General features: G+C 31.3%; 1 protein-coding gene across 1 annotated transcript; it reads left to right on the top strand.

Moving 5' to 3' along the window:
* The first annotated feature begins 11,392 nt into the window (after nt 1-11,392).
* On the top strand, nt 11,393-18,002 carry LOC111617319 (protein ABHD11-like). Its single transcript, XM_023358628.1, has 4 exons — nt 11,393-11,398; nt 14,100-14,282; nt 15,199-15,389; nt 16,785-18,002. The coding sequence occupies exons 1-4, from the start codon at nt 11,393-11,395 to the stop codon at nt 16,921-16,923; spliced, it is 519 nt and encodes a 172-aa protein (XP_023214396.1). The 3' UTR covers nt 16,924-18,002.
* Nucleotides 18,003-18,491: the final 489 nt, after the last annotated feature.

Below are 18,491 nucleotides of genomic sequence, written 5' to 3'. Positions count from 1 at the left end.
TGGACCAAAAATGTTAACATGAGTTTTATTCCTACAACTAGAGAGAATTTATGCAGAATGATCTGTTTTATTATTGTCAAATTTGAATCTAAGGTGGCCTGCACGTAATTGCGCGACAGATTTTGCTTCATTTTTTTTTACTCTCATCCCCTTATACAATTCGTCGTCACCATTGCCTCCCCCTCCCCATTTGCGCAATTATATATACAATAAATGTCAACAACAGAATCCAAAATAAATGAATTATTTTTTTAATACTCAAACATTGGGATGACCTCTCCGTGTCAGCATTCATCAACATCCTCAATCTGTAAGTGGTCACAATAAATGCACGTCGCCTAAGTTTATGATAATCTCAGGAATTTAGTTGCAGGAAAAAAGTTTATAACATCATTTAAGATTAATATAACATAACAGATAATTTATTTACTATTGCTCGCTTTATGGTTTTTCAGGAACCAGTTGGATAATAAAAGCGATAATCTAAGTATCTAGAATACGTAACTAATTTAATTTTCTTAGTTTTAATTAATATTTCAAAAGAAAGTGAGAACGTTTTGACAAGGAAATTAATTTCTTTTTAGTTTTGTTTTTATTTCGTTTATACTTTAAGTATTTAGTTCATTTATTATCTATGTTGTTATGTTCTAGTGTTTTGCAATACGCTTTTATTGTGTTAAAAAATTTGTTTTTCACTTTCTATGATCAACAATGCTACCAACTGTAATACTGTAGTTATCAATCTGTACCATTTTTTTGCAGACAGATTCCAATAATAAATCTGAGTGTATCATAATCGATAATTGTAAAATAATTTTTTTTATTTTAGTAGAATTTTTAAAATGTTGGTAAAATATCCGAAACAAAAATAATTTCAATTGAAGTGCTGCGAGCAAGCTTGGTAGCACCTCAAGTTGACAGATCCCGAAACACGTCTTTCCAAGTATCGACTCGACCGATTCGAACAAAATTTTGCAGATTTAATTGAATTAATAAAATGGCATGTCGTGCTAGAAGACAGATCGTGGGTCAGAGGCCATTCCCATGTTATGTCAATGGGAAAATTTCATTATAAAAATGTATAAACGAGCGCGCATTACTCAATATTCGAAATAAAGCGAAGCTGTCAAGTTTTTTTAATTAACGGTAGTTTTTTTCGAAAAATTGACCACTTATTACCTTAACATATTATACGTTGCATAACTGTTTTCAATAGATATGGATAGCACAGTATATTGAGTTTCGGATTCCTATCATAAGAAAAATTCCAATTTAAATTTTATTAATTATTTTTGTGTGGTTTTTGTTTGTTTGTTAAATACAGGAATATTTTAAATTGTTTTTAAAATTAAACTTTTCTAAATTTGTGGTCTTTTTCGTGCGTATATATAATTTGACATTTTCGAAAAAACCAACATTCTAGGCAGTTCACTTAGTAAACTGCCTACAATTTTGGACACAAAGAACTCTGAATTATTATAAACTGTTGATGTAAAATGACATTTGTATATACAGAGTGAAGGCGAATTATAAGATGATATAAAAAAATGAAAAACTGATTGATAAATACTAAATACTCATCATTAAAACAATTTTATTATTCGTGCCATTTAGTAATGAATATTTATTTTGTCGTGTTCTCTGAATAAAGAAAATGAAGAACCTCTTTCCTATTTTTTCGGTACGTTATCGGTTATAATTTATTTACTATTGCTTTTGACAAGTGATTTGCATTTATTGTTTTAGTGGAGGTAATATCTTTACAAGTATTCCTCTCCAAAACTAAGAAACAATCTATCAAAATAAAAGGTTTGGCCTTGAATTAAATTTGTTAACTTTAGCAGTGCACTCGCTCCAACTACATATTGTTGAATAGCTTCCGGAAATGTTCCCTTTCCTTGGTAAAACCATGTAACACAATACAGGAGATGAAAATACAAATAATTTTAAACAGGATTTGGCTTTCCTTCTACAAATTGTTTCAGGAGGATAAAAGGGGCAAGCCTATTGCATAATAGAATGAAATAATATTTATTCAATTCTTTGCATAACGATTAGGAAAATTGTGATGTTTCAATATCTTTACGGTTAAGATATACCAATCAAACGTTTTAAAACGGAAGAGTACTGTATTAAAAAAAATCTTTACCACAATTATAATTTGTCCCATTATAAGCATTCAGGACGGATTGGTAATACATGGGGAGGGTTTTCTACGGGAAAATACCCTTATTTAGGTGTCAGATAAGTGAAAATTGGGCCCACCAGTGGTCAAGCGGTTTCGTTTCCTGAACAAGGTCGTGGGTTCCCGCCTTGCCAGGACGGGCTGACCACGTGGCGTTTTCGGGTTTTCTCCACGTCTGAATAAGGGCCATTTACCCTTAAGACCTCCCTGAAGGCATCCCCGAGGCAGATCGCCCAAATATTGCGTTGTGACAACTTAATAAAACAAACAAACAAACAGATAAATGAAAAATATCCGGAAAACACTTCGTGCTCGTTGATCAGGCGCGAACCCATGACCAACTACGAGTGCCACTGGTGAGCATATTTAAATGAAAATATCGATCTTCTCAATGATGTCACAGTAGATAAATTAATATTTTGCTTTCAAATTTATTCCAATACTTAAAGAAAGAACTGTGCATTCGAAGGTTTAAATTCATAAGATAACATAAACCTTACATTAATGAGGATATCACACATTCATTATAGAAGAAAGGTCATATTTAACAGATCGAATTATTTTTGCATTTCGATATGAAATCTTTATTTGTCATATTATGAAAAAGATATGAAATATTTGAAATTGGTATTTAATTAATACCGTAATATGAAACTTGAAGAAAACAAACCGTATTTTGTAACAGCATCATGAAAAATATTGAAAATATTTTATAATCCATGAGGATGACTTCAAAAAGAAAGAAAAAAAAAAAAATAGCCGAAGCATCAAATATCCATTGGTGAATTTCTTAGGGAGAAAAATTAAAAATTTCCATTATCTTAGTTTAATATCGGACCATATAACATTCCAAACAATAATGTTTGGAATGTTATATGGTCCGATATTAAACTATTAAGTATAAGCGCAGCAAGAATTTAAATTTACTCAATAATGAGTAAATTTAAATTCTTGCCGCGGTTTATACGACGTTAAGTTCGATATTTTTCCCATACATTTTCCTAACAAAGTGCGGTAAATTCCTCTGAGCTTTTGTACCATATAATTCAGTTTAAATATAAAATAATCTTCTAAACCTTGAATAAAAACTAATATTAAATTGTAGCCGATGATTAATTGCGAACTTGCCTCTAAACAACGATTTTGAAGAACGTTCATATTTTTTGAAAAATATTTGTTTCTTGCTACAGTCGACTATTCCTAACGTAATCGACATTCAATAAAAATGGATATTGAATCGTATAATGGATGTCCCGTTTGTTTGATGTCCGCAAGTTTACAAGCCTGCAAAGTATTTGGCATTAACATTATTGAAGATTGCAGATGCTACAAAGATTTTTATGATGTGGAAAACAGGAAAATTTCTTCCTGTTTCTACCATGTCTACACCATTCTGATCGAAGTATTTTGGTGTTTAGCTATCTTTAGATTCATTCTGGATATTTTAGAGACCGGCGTAATTTGCAGCGATTGGTTACTGGTATTTGGAGAAAAGTTAATAATACTGAAATACATATTCTTCTTGTTCTTTCTGCATTCCGCTATTCAATTTAGCATTTGCAAAAGAAGGAAACTCGATTTCTGTTATAAGAAGAGCAGCTACAACAATGAAATTAATTTATTAAAAAATCTTGATATTATATCAATTATTACATTTTTTACTATACTCGGATTGTCTTTCTTTTTTAATATTACTTCAGAAATCTTTCTTTTTCCCGCACTGAAAATATACGGATCGGACTCTGTTGCATTATTTTGTACAGTTTTTATAACGTGGGAAGTAATTGAAGGTTCAGTTATAGTTTTATTAATAATGGTTCAAATATTTTTGTTTGGTACAATACTGTATTACAGGTTGGACTATTTGACCAAAATTCTTTTAGCTTTAGTTTAAAATTCTTTTAGCTCTTCTCTGTTTAATATTCTTTTCCGTTTTTATTACTTTTTCTTTTCTTTCTTCCCGGCTGATAGCGAAGGTATGTATAATTTGTTAAAGTTTTAAATTTCACAATATTTATTATGAATTTATTAACTGATACAGACATATAAGAAGATTATTAATAAAGATCAATGAAATTAGGTCTTTAAGAAAGCAAGGATCAGTCATAGTCCAGTATATACAGTACACTAGTTAATACAACTGTTGACAAAATAATTTCGTATTTGATTAAATAATACTGCTAGATACCTGGATTCCAATCTACTGTGGATCCTCATAATGTATCAACAGCATTTAGCTTTTGTTTTTATTCACTTTTGAAAGTTGAATTTAAAATTGTATGAGGGATCTCAGTTTGCTTTTTACAGGGACCTAACATACATTGGGACCAGGCCCCATAAGCAAGTAAAATAACTGAAATGTACCATATTCTGTTTCGCACGCGAGAACCATTACCTCGAATCTAAACTTTTTCGTAAAGATATAGTAATAAGAAAATGGGGATAAAAATACTATTTTACTTTCCCACCTGTTACAGTGTATTTAACAGAGAGAAAGTATGTTGACTGGTCCTGTATGTGTACGCTTGGCACAATTTTGAAGCTTAATAACTCTTGAGCCTTTTGCTGAAAATTTATGAAAATTTTCAGGGAGGTTTATGTATTTGGGGGTTGACGATATTACATTTCGATAGTTAAAGGTCGAGGGGTAGAGAGATAAAGAGGATTAAGTGTGATTTCTCGAGTGAGGTGGGACTTAATGAAGATTTTACTCGTTATTAATATTCACTATTTTTTAAATAAAACTCATCTCTATCCTCAAAATTAAGATTTTTGCCATTTTATAATAATTAATAATATAAAAAGTGTTTATTTAAAATATCATAACAGATGGTTCCACACGCAATATAATTTTTTATCCAGGAAAGTTACTCAACTCATTGCTGGATCTTTTTATATTAATATTGCATTGTGTTACTTGTTAGTTGTTTGTGTTCGTAATTAAGAAGCATAAATTATAAGAATTTATGGAAAAGTAATAATACATTGTAGTACTTATCAAGCTTTTTTCTAAAATAATAACCATATTGTGAATTTATGGTGAAAATTGCTTATAAATGAAAAAATATATATATACAAAGTCGTATGTAGTAATGATATAATTTAATTTAAGTCCATTTTTAAGTCCAAATTTAATAAATTAATTAAAATCAATATATACATATCATGGTTTTAATTACTCTTGTATATCAATTATAGCTTTACGGAAATTTTATCGGAGTTAATATATTTTCTTCTTCACTTAGATCTTTACAAGACAAATTGAAGGTGATAAATAATTGGATTTATTTCTCTTAAAATCAATGTTTTTAGTATTTTAAATCCTTATTAAATTATTTTATTTTATAGCTCTTAAATTTCATGAAAAGATTCGGGAAACGTCCGATTGGGATATCGGTGGGAGGGTTCTTCTATGTCAAGAAGCATTTTATCATAAGAGTTAGTATTTCCATTTTCTAAATATTTGTCTCATTTAAATAGAAAAATAAATTCTTTAGCATAATTAGCTATTACTATTACTTATTAATTTATTAATAAATTAATAGAAGTACAGTATGTACTAGAGTTACTCAAAGCATATTATTGCCGTGACAGTGTATGTAAGAAACTTAATGGTGTATAACAGTATTTGATTTGATAATCTAAATTCATCAAATTTAACGTTTTAAATGCTATATAATAAATTTATTAATTTCGTATTCTCTATAAAACTTCGCCAGTTTGCAAATTACTGTTCAGTTTTAATTTAATCAGAATTTCTCGTTTAATTCATGCGAATGTTCACATTTTCAGGTGATAAGTGTATTTTATTCTGTTTCGTCCGGTCTTCTGCAATTGGGAAGTGGATCGGCATCAACGAAGAGATGCAATATACAAAGTGACAGCAATAATTGGAGTGAAATTGGAGGTTTTATGCTAAATAATTTAACATTGCAATTTGAAAATGACAGTTTGCAAATAATGAAAGAATCTAATTATGAAAACATTGTAGAAAAACAATGAAATTCATAATAGACATGAAGCCACGTGAATTTTTGTATATCATAAAAAAAGCGATGTACTGTACAGCAGAAATTGGTTAATCGGCATATTCTAAAATTTAGTCGATAATCCGAAATTGTCCGTTAATAATTACACGAATCGGAGTTTAGGTACTTGGTGGCTAAAGACTCCAAGTAAAAATACAGTACATGTCTGTAAAGTAAATATAATAGGCACACGAATCATTTTGAATATCGATTTTATGCAATAAGGTCTTCATCAACGTTTTTTCATGTTTTTCAATCAACCTTAACTCAGTATAGTTATGCATTGCACAATTTTCAACTTATTAAAGAGCGTGCAAAAAGAGATTGAAAGCATACAGCTGCATACGCTGGCACGAAATTGTCTGTACGGCATTGTCTGCATAGTCTAGTCGCTTATAATATATCGGATTTTGCGAAAATATGAAAACTTAACCTAACAGTCGCGGTTTCTGGTTAAGTGAATAATTTTAGTGTCTTTTATTTGTACGTGAAATTTAAGATCTTTTAGAGAAAAAATACAGTATGTTCGTACGTGAGCATGCAATATGCACGTAACATTATTATAAATTATAAAAATAAATATATTTAAATAATATTCTTTTTCTGTTTTCTTAAAATTAATTTTGTAAAAATAATAATTATACTTTATATTATCGATTCTGTTACAAGGGAACTTACAGTAACGAACAAAAATTTCAGTCATCTTAGAAAAAGTGGTGTGTTCCAGCTACTTCAGCTTTCTAATAAGCTGGAATGGATGGAAAGCAGATATAGAAAGACTAATTTTTTACCTGCGGACTGTGTACAGTGGTAATAACTAAGGCTAGGATCAGAGGAGAGCAAACGGAGCATTGCCCTTTCTTAGGATAAAGTAAAAAAATTCCGCAAGTGACCGTAAAAGAAATTGAGATATGTAATCTTATATTCTCGACTATGGAACGTTTTGATGCAATGTATTCTATAAACTATTTGTGAAAAATTCAAAAAATTAAATAAAATATTTATTGATGTACGATACTTCTTTGTCTCAAAGCTTTTCTGCGGATGTCCATGGTTAGGACACAGAACCAGAGATGTAGTCGTAAATTAAAAAGTACTAAGGTGCTGTCCGGCGCCCTGAGTTTGAAGCGCCATTGTCTACGAAGTTTTGTAGCTCAAAGTTTCAACTTAGTGGCGCATTACCTGCAAAACGGCTTAAATGTTTCAAAAATAACATATATATTTGTTGAGATATAATCAGCGCAAAAAACTGTTCAAGAAGTAATTTTTTCAGCTTTTTCGCTGAGATACATAGACTACAAATGTTTACGAAGTACAAAGCTTCTTGTTGCTTAAAACAATGTACCGGGACACTGCCCTGGCACGATTACAGCACTGCTTTGGACATAACTATTTATACAATGTTTAGTGCTTATATATCCTTGTATATGTAGCTAGTAGGTNACGTTATCGGTTATAATTTATTTACTATTGCTTTTGAGAAGTGATTTGCATTTATTGTTTTAGTGGAGGTAATATCTTTACAAGTATTCCTCTCCAAAACTAAGAAACAATCTATCAAAATAAAAGGTTTGGCCTTGAATTAAATTTGTTAACTTTAGCAGTGCACTCGCTCCAACTACATATTGTTGAATAGCTTCCGGAAATGTTCCCTTTCCTTGGTAAAACCATGTAACACAATACAGGAGATGAAAATACAAATAATTTTAAACAGGATTTGGCTTTCCTTCTACAAATTGTTTCAGGAGGATAAAAGGGGCAAGCCTATTGCATAATAGAATGAAATAATATTTATTCAATTCTTTGCATAACGATTAGGAAAATTGTGATGTTTCAATATCTTTACGGTTAAGATATACCATTATATCAAACGTTTTAAAACGGAAGAGTACTGTATTAAAAAAAAATCTTTACCACAATTATAATTTGTCCCATTATAAGCATTCAGGACGGATTGGTAATACATGGGGAGGGTTTTCTACGGGAAAATACCCTTATTTAGGTGTCAGATAAGTGAAAATTGGGCCCACCAGTGGTCAAGCGGTTTCGTTTCCTGAACAAGGTCGTGGGTTCCCGCCTTGCCAGGACGGGCTGACCACGTGGCGTTTTCGGGTTTTCTCCACGTCTGAATAAGGGCCATTTACCCTTAAGACCTCCCTGAAGGCATCCCCGAGGCAGATCGCCCAAATATTGCGTTGTGACAACTTAATAAAACAAACAAACGAAGATAAATATTAAAATTTTTATGATAAATATCATCATTTATATAATATAATTAATCTCTCGAATAATAATTCTCATTTTAATGCATTCTTCTATCTTTAATACGAATTATCTTTTCATTTAATCTACTTTTTGTTCGAATTAAGTATAATTAATGTCCAGAAATTTAATTTCTCTGCAGGTACGAACTACATCTGCTAACCGATCTTTGCTGGATTTACTCTGTGTTTTGCTCATCAAATTTTTTCTTTGGAAATACTACTTTAGGACGGTCCTGTTCAAAACAAATGTAGTGTACTCTTCTAATGTCGAATAGGAATACTCGCAATGAACAATCATTGTCTCATTAGCAGTAACAATCTGTCACTTCTCTTTTATTTGATGATTCTGGTGGACATGGAGTCTTAGAACTGTGAGCTGCAGTTTCTAAATAGCGGTCCTTGTGTTCTTCAACGTCATCGTAATCAGTAGACATGTTTAATATCTTAAAGGTAATAATATTATTATTATTACGTTTAGGATATTAAACATGCCTATTGATTAACTTATTACATCTAGGATATTCGTCTAGGACAAAGATGGCAAACTTTTTTGAGTCCATGTGCCATATAGTATGCATACTTAGCTTTAAAGACGTTTATGCGTGTGAAAGTTTTAGACTTCGAATAACGATATTTAAAGAAATTAAAGGAATGTTCTTTAATTAGAGTAAATGTGAAAAAGCTGATTGGAAAAAAGAATGATCAGGTGATAAACCAAAAGATGATTGAAAAAGACAGATGATAAATCGAAGTCATATGATACGTTACGTATCAGATGATTTCTCCTCACGTGCCACTTTGGTCAAGCGTGCCATAGGTTTTCCCCCTTGGCCGAGGATATCGCTGACCAGCAAACGTGGCAGTCACTATTACAATTTTCGTTGTCATGTAATATGAACCAAACGTTTCCATTGATGCAACTTGTTGAGAGCGTGGTTCTATCACTGTTATCGTTACTAAATCTACTTCTAGTATTTGTTGCTGAAATACACATGTAAGCCCACTTATAGTATTTTGTGAATCTCTTTTCTTATTATAAACCTCTCTCACAGGATGATGGTTTTGTTTAGAGGCCAAAATCATGGCGGATTCTTATTCCACGCCCTGAAATCATAAAAAACTGTTTATAACTTAATTTCATCCGACAGACCTCTAAGCTCGGTTATAATCTTCAGGTCTTCAGTTATTAATATCAAGTTTCGATTTATCGTACAATTTATATCGCCTCTGAAATTGGCAGTTAATCGAGTTTGGTATTAAATTGAAGTATTTCAAACGATATAATATACATATACTGTATATAAACGATATATACATACATCGTTTGAAATAATATATAGGCCTATATATATTAGGGTGTCCCTTATTTTTCGAATATTTTTTTCTAACGCATATGGCCTAGTTTTGCTTATTTTACCCTTAAATACTCGAACAATAAATTTCAGCTCAATTTGGTCACTAGAACCCGTGCCGACTTGCATCGAATCACATCCATATATATTGCGCTAGAAAAGTGGCGCGTATTCGCTTTGTTCGCCATTCTAACACGACTTGTCGGGCTATTAACTCATATAGTTTTATTTTTCGAAAATGTTAGTGGAATTACGAAGCGCCAAAAAAACATATTTTCTTAGTCTGAGAGATAAACCACCAAACCACGGGTGCAAAATTACCGCTATATCGGAAAGTACTCGCAGTTTTGTTTTTTAACATTCGCTAAATTTAAATTTTTTTTGAATATCGGAATATCGGGGCTGTTAGTAACTTGGTGGATTTTTATTTCAAACACACTTCTTAAAACTAGTTCATACATATGATGGCGACAAGCGAAGAGTAACAGCCCTCTTTCTAGTTTTTGTTTTAATAGCACACAAGCTCCATTTAAGCGATCCGTGCCACAACACATTATTTGTATAGTACCTTGTCATTTAAATTCCACTTAAACTGATTTGGCTTGGTGTTTACCAGAACTGTCCAGTATTGGTACGGCAAGCAGTTGTTCCCTCTCTTCAAATGAAATAAGAATCGGTAGGCGCTCTTCTTTAGAACTTCTAACGTTCAAGCCAGGTAACAATTTGCCATCCCAATGAACGGTAACTACTTCTGGCACATCATCCTGAAAATCGGATTTTATGGCTTCTACTCTGTCCTTTCTCACTTGTATCTGAATCCGTTGATGTGAAGATTTGTTGATTGGAAATTCATCAATACGAAGCACTAGTGCTTCCACTGTAGCGTGAAGAATATAAACGTAATCTCTAATGCTCAACTGGCATCTGTATAAAGCTTCAACTAGTTTAGGTGTAATGAAATCCATTCTTCCTCTTTTTACATTTGCTTCAGACGGCACAGTATTCAATTCCTGAGAAAAAAACTTATCTAGACTGTTGTCAGAGCTATAAGAACTGTCGTATTATTCCTGGAGTAGTGATAAATCGTACAATATTGAAGAAGTCGATGCAGCCTTCATAGAAATATATTTGATCTTTTTTCTCTCTACTTCTATTTTTCTTTGCCTCACCCTTTCTTCTTTTTCGGCCAATTTTTATCTATACCTGCCAAGCAGCCCGGACGCCCCGGCTCTCTCTGTTTGTGTAAGAATTTTTTATCTTCTTCTATTGTCATACGTTCGAGGGCATCGGCGTGTGCGATAACAAATAAGTCATTTAAATCTATTTGGAAAGTTTTCTCGCAGCGCTTATAAACATCTTGAGTTTTCTTATTGTTTTTTTGCAACTCTCCCCATACGTGTTAATGATCCATCAATTTCTTGACACAGTTAGGTATAGATTTTGAAGTTATTCTAGCTTTTTCCCAAAATATGATACACTCGCGTATTACAAGATTTGCGCTTTCACTCACAGTTAATTTAACTTCGCAAATGTTAAAAAACAAAGCCGCGAGTACTTGCCGAAATGACGGTAATTTTGCACCAGTGATTTGGTGGTTTATCTCTCCGACTAAGAAAATGTGTTTTTTAGCGCTTCGTAATTCCGCTGACATCTTCGAAAAATAAAACTATATGTTTTAATAGCCCGACAAGTTGTGTTAGAATGGCGAACACAGGGAATACGCGCCACTTTTCTAGCGCAATATGTATGGACGTGATTCGATGCAAGTCGGCACGGGTTGTAGTGATCAAAATGAGCTGAAATTTATTGTTCGAGTATTTAAGGGTAAAATAAACAAAACTAGGCCATATGCGTTAGAAAAAAAATATTCGAAAAATAAGGGACACCCTAATATATAGGTTATATATTGTTATACTATATAAGCCTATATCATATTACTATGATACTATATACTTCACGATGATAATAATAATACTGTTCATAATAAATAGTAACGAGACACTTAATTTAGTGATAAAATGTCATTTACAACGTAAAATTCTACATTTAATAACTCATGGATAATGAGAGTTCTGAAGTACAGTATTTACAGACAAATTCCATTCAGACGCGCTTTATAAGGATGACACTTTTTCGAAAGACTACATCGAGGTTTAACTATATATAAATCCCTAAAAGAGTGAGGAAATAAATCATACAAACTGTTTAAATTCGATTAATTTAAAAGTATAAATTTTCTACNGTTAGTTAAAATTTAATTTTGTTTGCATTCAAAATATAAATCAAACTTAACTTATTTCTTTAACATAAAAATTATACTTAAGTCTTTTACATTAGGATAGAGTTTGTTTTTGTTTTTTCAATTTTTTAACTATGTGGGCACTCTAAGAGGGATTTTCTCCCAGGCCCATCTTGAGTTGGACCAGGCCACAATGTGGACAGCCAGATGATGTGAAACAGAATCTGACATAACTAGGATTCATTCCTGAAAAATTTTTGAGGTTCTTGAGTCCCCAGATTCATAGGTTGATGCCTTTGTTACTTCTACCATCCAGCTGTCTTGTTAGGGTAATTGATTTCATGAAATTGAATCTATGACTAAAATAATTTATTTAAATTGCTTTTGAATCCTAAGACTCATCTTCAGATTAAAAAAAAATACATACAAAAGCATTGTATTTGAGAGAAAAAACTTTTTTATTAACCTTTTTAAGCATTATTGTGCTCATCATTAGGATATGTTGCTTAAGTTTAAAATTTACAAACTTATAATAGGTTAACCTGAAGATGCAGTAATCATGGTAGTATATTGGCATGTATATATTTATTGATGTATATATATATTAAATGTAAAATTTTTTTATTCCTGAAATGCTTATTTATAGTTTATTTAGAAATAATTAATTATAATGCATCTTCAGAAACCAAGAAAACCAAGTAAATGTAAATATAGTTTAAACTGCTTTTCTTAGAATGAAAATTTTTTAGAAATGTAATCTGATGATGGCTAGATGGTTAAGGTGATAAAGGCACCAGCCTGTTAATCTGAGTGACCTGTATTTGAGTCTGAGCTGAAAGAAATTTTTATGGATGATTAGTTATGTCAAGTCCCATCCTTCACCACTTGGCTATTCCCATTTCAGGACTGGCTGAATCCACAATAGGTGTTAAAAAGGCTTCTTAGTGCCTGCACGACAGTTAAAGTTAAATTTAAAAAGTAATTTGGATATATTTTTTGAGTTATTTTTTCTTGTTATTAGCACATATATGTTTTTCTCAAAGCTTTTGCTTTGAGAAAAACAGTTAAACAGTAATTTTCTCAGAATAAGAATAAAGCCAATGTACTGGATCTTGAATGTGTATCATTCTATTACTTTAGCTAAATGCCAAAGCTATTGAAGCAGTAATAAGTAACAAAATAGAACAGAATAAAAAGTTTGGAAATTCAAACATCACATCATTATTGTTGTATGATGTTTTTTGTAAACTTATGAACATCACTTCTATCCTTATTCTGGGAATATAGATTTATTTATGAGAGTCTTCCTTAACAAGTATATTACCCAAATGAACACATTATGTTATAATTTTAAATATTGTTTAACGAATGATGTGCTTGCAACCAGAGCCGTTGCAATACATTTGCAACTGGGTAAGTCCCAAAGACACAAGGCGTAGGGACGTCAATCGCCCCTACGCTTCGTAAAAATTTATGAGCTGAGGACTGAAAAAGAAAATATCAGGCGCCCTTTGTCATACATAATTCGTGCCGTCCCAATGTATTTTTGCGATTCCTCGTCAGCGCACGGCGACGCTGCATACCGGCCTGATGGATGAACCTAAGAGCTGGTGCCGAGAATTATCGTTTCTTATGAATATTTAAAAATTTGTAGCTCCTTATATATCTGAACATCGGAGTTGTAGGTACCTGTACATAATTCAGGCTCAAGCTGTGCATACTGAATATTTTATTTTGAAGTTATGTTTTGTTTTCCTACAATAAATTATTATTTGCAATTAAATTATTTTTTACGATACAAGTCTTCATAATTCTGCTACTAAAATAAAATAAATTAAAAAGGAGCACCAGTTTATATATTTGCCAAGGGTGACAAAAGATTTGTTACGTCTCTGCTTGCAACAATCAGTTAAGTATATTAGTAGGTAATCAGCACTAAGGTAGTTTGTAGCCTAAATTTTAGTATGACAAATATAGCATCGACGTTTCATTATTTGCAATTTTATTAATTTGATATTTTATTGTGTTTAGCCGCAACTGATTAAACAATTGATATTGATTGAGGCATCTCCATTGAGATATCCAGAAAACGAAATTAGTAGAATAGGCCATATTACATTTCACATGTTTCGAGCTATGCTTTTCGTTAGAAAAACTAACTCTTTCAGAAAGGCTAGAGAGATATTTGAAGAATATTTTCAAGATAAAATAGAGGTAAGGTTTATTTTGTAAAATATCTTTCGATATAGCGAGTTTTTCGTTTCAAAAATCGAATTATTTCAAAAAATGATGGAATTTACAGATTATACTCAAAGCAGATTTATTATTATGCAGGAGAACAGGAGGTAAAGCGTGCTCTTTTGCCCTTTATAGGACTGTTTTTTCCCAATTTTTTTTCAACAAATAAAATACGTAGAGTATTTCTTTATTAATGAAAGGCAATTTTTAGTAAAAATAAAAAGACACAGTCGTTCTAAAAATTCTTAGGCGATCACCATTTTATTTTCTTCCATGTTCTAGAACAAACTATAGACAGCCAGACCTTCCTTTGTAGGCTACTCAGCCGTCTAGTTAAAATTGGAAATGGTGAATCTTACGACGTCTTTAAATTTCTTATCCTTGAACTTTAAAGACGTCGTAAGATTCACCATTTCCAATTTTTAAGAAATTTTTAAATTTTAATTGGATAATTTCTGTGTTTTTAAGGAGCGTTTTAACTGGACGGCTGAGTAGCCTACAAAGGAATGTCTGGCTGTCTATAGTTTGCCTAAGAACTTTTAGAACGACTGTGTCTTTTTATTTTTACTAAAAATTTTACCATCCCACGGAATCGCAAAAATTGAAAAAAAAGAAAGGCAATTTTATAGATTTTATTTTATAAACTTTAATTTATGGGAATATGAACCATTACAGGCCTCCTACGTTTTCTCTGGCCCAAAGAAAAATCCTCATCTCCTCTTCTCGACGATCTTGATATAGTCTATATATATTTTTTATATGTTCACAAACTATCACAAGTATCTTTTAGAAGTTTAAGAAAATATTTTGTGAAAATGCTTATTTCTAAATCATTTTAACAAGTTAAAAAGTTGGAAACCATACGGAAGTTTCTCTCGTTTTCTAATTTTAGATTCCGGCACTTCGTGATATAATTCTGTCGAATCTACGAGAAGATACTTTTGGTATAAACTGGAAACTAAATTTGAAAGTGATGGAAATATCTGTAATTCTGGATAAAATTTTTGAAAAAATCTATCCATTACACGGCGTTTATGACGGTAGAACTTTAGTGATTCACACCTCTACCTCTGAATCAATCGCGTAAGTATTCTTGTTTTACTAATGTAACAATGATTAATTCATTCCAGTATAACCACGAATAATAAGTCATTGCATTTAATTTGATTAATATTATATTTATTCCGTATTACGTCTAAGTAACTTAATAAAACAAAAATAACTTTTTCTAACGTGGAAGTAAACAAAAGAATTATAATAATAATTCAATAAATGCAAAAGAAAGACGAAAGATGACTAAGTCATTTTCAAATATAGTAAAACTTGGCGTGGGCGTCTGCAAAAAATTTTCCAGTTGGGCAAAACTTGGAGATGAATAATTACATCAATAAATTTTAATTTTTTTGGGATTTTTCACAAGTAGATTATACAGTTCAGTACAGTAGTGCGTCGAGGTGTCTCGTGATAGAGGGCGTAAGGATCCATATTTCAATCACTTTTACGATTATAATTTGCGAAATATTGTACTTGATCCCAGGAGTCAAGTGCTCCGTTTTCCCTCTCTACAGACGCCCACAGTACCCCGATTATTCGAAGTAATATGGACCGATGCTGCATCGGATAACCGAAAACTCGGAAAAATTGGACGGCCATGGAAATTTCGGATTCAAAATTAATAATATAAAAGGTTTATAAGGTATATCACTTTTAAGTTTTTTTTTTTTTAAATACCTTAATGAATTTAACCATATATCACAACTATTTCTACGTTTATTATAAAGCAGGTTCTATATTATTATATGATAGGTACAATAGTTCTAAGAATTAAAATGTGTATTATTTTAGTTACATCTTAACATAAATGGCTTGTTTCAAATTAAAGTTAAATGATAAAAGTTGACCGAAAAAATCATTTTGTAATACCTGTTATCGTTTTAATGGTTCTTTTATAAATTACAGTGTAAAAAAGTAGTGCACTCCCTTAAAAATATCCTTATAATGCCCACAAGAAAGACAGACAACAGCGGGAATTTATAGGCCTACAAGTTTTTCAAACTACAGCTCAATTAGTAAAAAATGTGCCAAACCTCTACAAACTTTTTCATATTCAGATATTTATTACTGATTGTATTAGCATTATCATCCAGTCGATTAGCTCGTATTAATCTAATAAAAGTATTGTTAAATACAAAATTATCACTCAAAAGTATAATCCTTTGAACAGACATAAATAGAAAACATATTATTTGGATTTCTAAAAAAAAAAAAAAAAAAAAATTCGTTAGTCTCACAGTCTTATTGTGTTACAGATGAACAAATAGTTTCGTCCGACAATATTTCTTCTTGTTTTTAATGGATCCTCTGGCTAGATTTTGGATAATATAGTTAAATTTTATGAGTAATTATGTTTAAGTCTACGAACTATTCGTATTTCTTGAATTTAACGATTTACATGATTAATTTTTGTTTATCTTTCAGAACGGATGATTATGGAAGTCTGAAGAAACACTTTCCCAATGCTTCTTTTAAATGCATAGAAAATTGCAGCAATTGGATTCACATGGACAAACCGGACGAACTCAGAAATATTATTTCTGAATACACATCAAGTATTTAGTGGTCTATGGAAGCTCTAAAAATTAAGGTGTTGACGTAGGAAAGGTAGCAAGTGCAAAATTGAAACATTTTGGGTAAGAAAAAATGATTTGCGATCATCTTGTCCGTAACAAGTGATCGCAAATACTAGCAAATTGAAACTGTACACTCTAAATACAAGTAACACCTTAACACTGGGGTAGTTCAATCACTTTACTAAACGTTTTTCGGCTGTATTGATGAGCTGTAGTCAGGTAAACAGTGTTCGAATTCGGAACAACTTGTCATCGAGCATTGAAATATTTCTAAAAATGGAATTATCATCAAAAAATAACTTTTTCTAACTTTTTCTTGATGTTAATAAAAATAAATAAATAAATAGAGGAACCCCTGACGTGGGCTCATCGATAGGGCCAAAAACCTTTAGTAAAATGATTTAACTACCCTAGTGTTTAGGTGTTGTTTGTATTTAGTTGAAAATAAAAGCTGGATTATAATGAATTTCTACTATATACTCTATCTGTGTTGCAAATTTAATTTAAAAAATTAGGAATAATTTTGTCTGTAAATGCCTTCATTATAGCAAATTCAATATGGAAAAAGTCCTATGTGAAATGAGCAATTATTTATTATAACATCGTCACAAAATTTCAATTTTAAATCGTATTTTAATTAATTTAATTTAAAATATATTATCTCTATCCCAAATTAGTAGTAAATTGCCCCTGCACATGACACTTTTATTTTAACAATAGAATCGTGCTGATCATTTATCTAAAACCTTTTAGGGGAAACTTTTTAAAATTGAATTAATATGATTTCCGGTTTGCATCAGAAGTTCGTATATAGGTAATCGGGGCCTTCTTTCCCTAAGGTTTCCATAAGGAAGACAGACAAACGGGCGTCAGTGAGAATTTATAGGTCTACAATTTTTTCAAATTGCAAGTCAACTACTAGCAGCAATTTTTCAACTGTTTCTTTCGTGTTGGGCTACTACTAATCTGTATTAATGGCATTGGCGTTTACTACCTTTGATTAATATATAAAAAATTGAAACGTCGAATTTGTGGTACTTACTACTTTTCCCATGTCAACTTCTCAATTATTTATAGAAATACAATGTATAGATTTATTCAAAAAATGTATAGAAATATGTATACTTTGAAATTAAAATATCTTATAAATGAGAACAATACTTTATGAGAAAAATTATATAAATTCTTATCCCAATTCTAAAATATTTTGAGGCACAACATGGCCGAATGGATAACGCCAATGAACACTTAGTAGCATCTGACTAACACACTCTACTTCAGGATCTCAAAAAGTCCAAAAAAAATGCAAGACGCGTTATTTATCAAATTTTAATTAAATAAATATCAAATTTAGTTTTAAACTCACGACTTTATGAATGTACTTCATAGTTTTTACTTAAATAAGTCGTTCTGCGAAGAGAAGAGATGTGGCAAAGCGTTAAAAATCCGAAATTCTAGTGAAAAAGAAGTAATTTTGAAAAACCTATTTTTAATGAATGAGATAAGTGATTTCATTTTAAGTGTCGCACTGGTCACTTTCACTTTAAACTTGATT

Source organism: Centruroides sculpturatus, unplaced genomic scaffold (genome assembly GCF_000671375.1).
Source record: "Centruroides sculpturatus isolate CEXI.00-Female unplaced genomic scaffold, Cexi_2.0 scaffold118, whole genome shotgun sequence".
Classification (NCBI taxonomy): Eukaryota; Metazoa; Arthropoda; class Arachnida; order Scorpiones; family Buthidae; genus Centruroides; species Centruroides sculpturatus.
Note: the sequence above shows the minus strand (reverse complement) of the source record. Positions and strands in the feature narration are given on the sequence as shown.

Bases quoted from the DNA above. Each gene is read 5' to 3' on its own strand.
- LOC111617319 (XM_023358628.1), top strand. The intron at 14,283-15,198 runs GTAAGGTTTATT...TTCTAATTTTAG, and splicing joins ATTTTCAAGATAAAATAGAG to ATTCCGGCACTTCGTGATAT. The intron at 15,390-16,784 runs GTAAGTATTCTT...TTTATCTTTCAG, and splicing joins TCTACCTCTGAATCAATCGC to AACGGATGATTATGGAAGTC.